Raw genomic sequence first — 6,128 nt, 5'->3', positions numbered from 1 at the left:
GGAGTTACGGTTTAAAAGATATGAGTATTTAAAAAAATATTTAATATATACTACGAGTTTAATGTCATAAACAGTAAGGGCTTTTTTGTAAAATCACCTCGGTGGGTTTCCGACGGAAACGATAGCCTCTTTATTATTAGTAAAGATATATAATCTCCTATCATTGGGGTGATTATTTCACATGTTACATTACTATCACGTGATAGTATATATTTACTACTTCATTGTTTCAAATGTGTACATATATTATATCTAAGATATTTTAAAGCAGCCAATACGAAAAACTTGCATGTCAATTCATCTCAAAATGCCTTCATATTTGTACGTATCAAATAGTATACTAAAAAAAGTGCATACTACCTCAAAAGTAGGATATATACTAACCATATATTTCTATATATCACATAATACATATACATACCTCAGTTTTTATAGATATAATATACAACATATAAAACTCACATGAGCTCTATAACTGGTGGTAGGAAACATTTGTCCAACACACATATATATAATATAACAAATAGATAGAGGTAAAAATTAATTAAATTTGTTTTGAAACATCCACCTCACCTTTTCAAACGTCAATGCAGCATAAAAATAATATCTTCGCATAATTAAAAAATATCCACCTAATTGAAAAAATGTTTGTGTTTTTTTCATACAATTAGTAAAATCTGCATAGAATGTAAAACAACGTTTTGTACCATTCAAAAATACTAGTGACATTAAAAAAATGTTCAAGCATTTAAATAATTTGTACGTCGCAATTTTTAAGAATATTATAAAATTAAAATAATGTCTGTGTAACCTAGAAAGATGATCCATACATTAAAAAAATCGACATGCCTATGAAAACTCTTTATCATTTATTCAAAATAATGTTTCAACATTTGTTTTAAAAAATTGTTTGCAAAAAAATGCATTTGAAAAATGTTCACTGTGTATTAGAGAATAGACATGTATTTTAAAAAATAAAAAGAAAATAATAAATGAATAGGAACTAAAGTTAAAAAAATATAAAATTCGAAACCAGGAAGAAAACCCTGAAAAAACCGGAAAAAAAAAAGAAAACGAGTGGAACCTTTACAAAACCAGCCAATACCAATGAATGATTCCACCTTATCGGTCGGCATGTCCTACCGCTCGCTTGAGGTGACACGAATTTCTGCCTTGCCATATGCGAGACATAGCCGTGGTGCTGCCGGACGGCCGCATACCTAGCCTTTTCCCTAATGTTGGGTTTGGTTCATCTACATGTAAAAAAAGTTCGATCAATGCGTGAGTTAACTGTGTTCTCCCAGCAGCTCCTCGCCTTTTTAAAAAGGTTCCCCGCGTGTGTTTTGATTTTTTAAATAACAAAATGTAATTTGTAATCCAATTTCGGAACATTCTGTCAGCTATGATTTTTTCCACGTATGTTGCTAGTCCATGCAAATTCTGAAAGTTGTTTGAACAAAGGAACATGGTTGTGAAAGAACTTTTTAAAGTGTTCACTAGGATGTTTATAAATGGTCATGTGTGCCAAACAAATCATATATATTATGCATGCAAATATTAATATAATTTTCACACAAGCTTTAAAGAAATTAAATAAAAATAATTTGTGAAATATGTTTCACCATTCACAAAATATGTTCACTTCAATCAAATAAATCAGCATGTATCATGTTAGAAATTTTTATGAGACAAACATGTAAAATTATCTTTTGTTTATGTTTCATTTGTGAAATTACAATTACTAAGATAAAATTTAACATGAAACAAAAATATTAGAAAACATATTTTTTGTTTGATGAAATCACTTAGATTATACTGATAAAACACTTAAGAAACCACATAAAAGAAAAGATATAAAATATATAGAACAAAAGGATAAAATTTGAAAGTGTGAAAATGGAAAACCGATAATATAAGAAAAAACTGACTAATGGGCCGTCACAACACAAGAGGAAGGGATACATGGTGCTTCCCTCTTTTTTGCAACGAGCGTGAGTAGGAAAACAGTACAATAACGCACTCTCACTGCCCGATTATGGTGATCCAATGAGGTCCCCGTTAGTAGGATTCCGAAAGAGGAGGATATGTAAGGTAAGTGTCATTGACAAATTATCAAGGCTAACCCATGATGATGAAAGATAGGAGTAGAATGATAAAGTTTAGCCCTTGAGTCCATAAAAACTAGTCAAAGATGGTGCATCCACGACTCACAGTAAGCCATCACATCTCATCTTTAGATGCATGTTGCGTGTCTAGTTGGGCCTCTTTAAACTTGGCTCCTTTTCTTTTTGCATTTTTTTTGTCTTATCCTTGTTTTATTTTGTCTTCTCCTTTGATTTACAAACAATATCAACCTCTTCAACATCAAGAATGAGAGTCGCCTTGGGGTAAATATTATCCCGGGGAGCAGCCCTTTGACTATGGCCTTGTGATGTACATATTTTTTCTTTGGAAAAGGACGTTGAAACCTCCAGTGTCTTCATCATTGTTACGTACACATCCATTCTTATATTAATAAAGAAAAGTACATAACAAACACAACCATTGTCAAACCATTACAAGACATGAAATAAACACCTATGTGTAAATCGACTTCTTTCAGGACAACGCCTTTAGGAAGGGATGGCTAAGATGCTTAATTAATGACTAGCAAAAGGGTCCGTGCGTTGCAACGGAAGAAAAAAATACCATAAGCTTTTAATCTTTTTATAATTATTTTGATTTATTAAAATAATAAACTAACTAACTAATGTAGTCAGTCCTATCCTATTTTGTTGAGAAATCAACCCGTCAATTGTTAATTCCACATGATGAAAAATTAAGCGGGACAAGCAAAGCAAAACAAAGAGGCTACATGAATTGATCATTGGACTGTTATCTTATTTCACTCATGGGGTAGAGAATGTGGGATCAGATGACAAACTGAAGGAGGTGTTCCATTCTCTATCTCTACAACAATACAATCTTACATTCAATACATTCATTCATCAGCAAACAAATCCCACAAAACAAAATTTCTTGCCGGTGCTTGACACACGGTTGAAGGCATGGGGAGGGATCTCACCAGATGATGAGTTCCCGTTGGAGGAGGGGATACGATGAGGGGAGCAAGGGTTAGGCGCTTCTGTCTGGCCATAAGGAGTCGCCGTTGCCACGCCACAACCTCGGAGTTCCCCGTGTGAGCCATGGAGGCCCGCCTCCACCTGCAAGTACTTCGCTCCGGCGCGCCTTATCCGCGCGCCGCCGCCGTTCTGCATCGAGTAGACACATCATCTCCAGTCACTGTAGTTGTCGCGTTGATTTGATCCAGAAGCTGTGCTCGAGCGTCGAAACGGGGGCAGCAAGCGGGCAGAGGTACGGCCGCGGAGGCGGTGGGTTGAGATCGACAACAGTGGTGGTTGAGGTCGGCCGCGGCGGCGAGTGGTGTGGCAGCGGCCTGGACACAGGTCAGGGTGGACCAGGGTCGACGCGATGCGCTCGAGTGCCGCAACGAGGGCAGTGAGCGGGGAGAGGTACGGTCGCGGAGGTGGGTGGGCTGAGATCGGCAGCGGTGGCGATTGAGGTCGGCCGCGGCGGCGAGTGGTGTGGCGGCGGCCTGGGCACAGGCCAGGGTGGCCCAGGGTCGACGGGAGGAGGCGATGCGTACGGGTATAATTTTTGTAGCGAATCGTTTTTTTTCTTTTTACGTTGCAGATAAATGATGGAGCGCGAATTGAATAACAAAAATTACAGGGGCATTTTATAAAAATGCCGCGATGGGTCTTTCGACGGAAGCAGTAGCCGCTTTATTATTAGAAAATAGGTATAGGTATATAAAGGTATAAATTTTTGTACGATGGCTAAGATGGATGGGAATAAGAGTGGCATGGATTTTTAAATTCGTAATCGTACCTGTAGCAGCGCTCTGAATATGTGATCCACCCGAGCTTAGATGCCGAGCTGATCCATGAACAAGCGGCGACAAGAGCTATGATTTGGAATTCCTGGTTAGATTTTTCCAAAGCACGCGAGGAGAACGCGACACGTCCCAAAGGCCCAAGCGAAAAGACCAACCAAGAACTCCAGGCTAGTCCTGTTACCAGCCACTGCCCAGTTGCTCCGTAGCTCGACCGGCTTCGTCACTGCCAGTTACCCTTTTGGTGAAGAGAAAAACAGCGAGCGGAGGATGTTCAAAGCCGTGCAGCTCGTTCTCAGGGAGACGGGCAGAGTCCACGGGTTGACGGCGTCAGGTTTCGTCAATGGCTTCTCCACGGCCCCCAACTCTCAGAGGTTTGTCTGTCTATATCCCGCAGGTGCAGAACTTCGTTCCAGTCTCATGGCTGCTGGAACGAAATGGAGTTGGAGTGTCTTATTATCTCCAACGTCATGATATACTGCCGATATGGGTACAGGCTAGCTGGTAAGGTGGCGGTCATCACCGGGGCCGCGAGCGGCATTGGTAAGGCTACGGCCGTAGAGTTCATCAGGAACGGCGCCAAGGTCATCATCGCCGACGTACAGGACGAGCTGGGCCGCTCGGTCGCCGCGGAGCTTGGACCGGACGCGGCCTACGTCCGGTGCGACGTCTCCGACGAGGCGCAGATCGCCGCGGCTGTCGACCTCGCCGTGGAGCGGCACGGACACCTGGACATCCTCTACGGCAACGCCGGCGTGTCCGGGTCCGTGACGCAGACCGCCGTGGGCGCCCTCGACCTCGCCGACTTCGACCGCGTGATGGCGGTCAACGCCCGGTCGGCGGTCGCGTGCATCAAGCACGGCGCGCGCGTCATGGCGCCGCGCCGCGGCGGCAGCATCCTCTGCACGGCCAGCGTGATGGGCGTGCTCACCTTCGGCGCCCCGGCCCTCGCGTACGCCATCTCGAAGGCCACCGTCATCGCCGCGGTGCGCGCGGCCGCGGGCCCTCTGGCGCGCGACGGCGTGCGGGTGAACGCCATCTCGCCGCACGCCATTGCGACGCCGCTGGTGCTGCGGTCGATGGCCGAGATGTGCCCGGGCATGAGCGAGGCGGCGCTGAGGCGGGTGGTGGAGACGGACTGGAGCGAGCTGGAGGGGGCCGTGCTGGAGGCGCAGGACGTGGCGAGGGCGGCGCTGTACCTGGCGTCGGACGAGGCCAAGTTCGTCACCGGGCACAACCTACTCGTCGACGGCGGGTTCAGCGCGCACAAAGCTGTCGGCATGCCGTCTGTGGCGCGTTGATCGTGGAGGGATCGTGAGTGCCAAACGTCCCATGACCGGGCTAGCTCGCGCCGTCGCTAATGACGTTGTAGTGTTTAACACCTCGATTTCCATCTTATCAAAGAAAGCATCACCCAGAGAAAACAGTAAACGAAGAGCCACCTCTCTCGCGCGTCCTCGCACCGGCTGCCTTGGCTAACCCTAGCTCTCGTGCCAAAAAAAAACTAGTGCTCCACCACCTCCCGCCGGCGTCGTCGTTGGTTCACCCCGTCTTCGGTGGCCTTAGGGCCACGAAGGCGGAGTAGATCTCGGCCCTTGCCGGTGGGAAGCCTCCGTTATTAGATTTTTCATCAAGTTTTGTTAGGATTTATGTTCTGTTCAGGAAGACGAAACCGTAGCGGCTCCCTGAAGAAGGAATTAAGTGTTGGAATTATGCCCTAGAGGCAATAATAAATATAGTTATTATTATAATTCTTGTATCAAGATAATCGTTTATTATCCATGCTATAATTGTATTGAATGAAGACTCATTTACATGTGTGGATACATAGACAAAACACTGTTCCTAGCAAGCCTCTAGTTAGCTAGCCAGTTGATCAAAGATAGTCAGTGTCTTTTGATTATGAACAAGGTGTTGTTGCTTGATAACTGGATCACGTCATTAGGAGAATCACGTGATGGACTAGATCCAAACTAATAGACGTAGCATGTTGATCGTATCATTTTGTTGCTACTGTTTTCTGCGTGTCAAGTATTTGTTCCTATGACCATGAGATCATATAACTCACTAACACCGGAGGAATACTTTGTGTGTATCAAACGTCGCAACGTAACTGGGTGACTATAAAGATGCTCTACAGGTATCTCCGAAGGTGTTCGTTGAGTTAGTATGGATCAAGACTGGGATTTGTCACTCCGTGTGACGGAGAGGTATCTCGGGGCCCACTCGGTAA

General features: G+C 44.3%; 1 protein-coding gene across 1 annotated transcript; it reads left to right on the top strand.

The window, feature by feature from the left end:
• Window positions 1-4,023: 4,023 nt before the first annotated feature.
• Window positions 4,024-5,196, top strand: LOC123441464 (momilactone A synthase-like). The gene is made up of 2 exons (XM_045117889.1): window positions 4,024-4,269; window positions 4,392-5,196. Exons 1-2 carry the CDS (start codon window positions 4,166-4,168, stop codon window positions 5,194-5,196), a joined length of 909 nt encoding a protein of 302 aa, XP_044973824.1. The 5' UTR covers window positions 4,024-4,165.
• The last annotated feature ends 932 nt before the right edge of the window (window positions 5,197-6,128 follow it).

Source organism: Hordeum vulgare, chromosome 3H, assembly GCF_904849725.1.
Source record: "Hordeum vulgare subsp. vulgare chromosome 3H, MorexV3_pseudomolecules_assembly, whole genome shotgun sequence".
NCBI classification, from domain to species: Eukaryota; Viridiplantae; Streptophyta; class Magnoliopsida; order Poales; family Poaceae; genus Hordeum; species Hordeum vulgare.
Note: the sequence above shows the minus strand (reverse complement) of the source record. Positions and strands in the feature narration are given on the sequence as shown.

Bases quoted from the DNA above. Each gene is read 5' to 3' on its own strand.
- LOC123441464 (XM_045117889.1), top strand. From the start codon at position 4,166: ATGTTCAAAGCCGTGCAGCTCGTTCTCAGGGAGACGGGCAGAGTCCAC. The intron at 4,270-4,391 runs GTTTGTCTGTCT...ATATGGGTACAG, and splicing joins ACGGCCCCCAACTCTCAGAG to GCTAGCTGGTAAGGTGGCGG.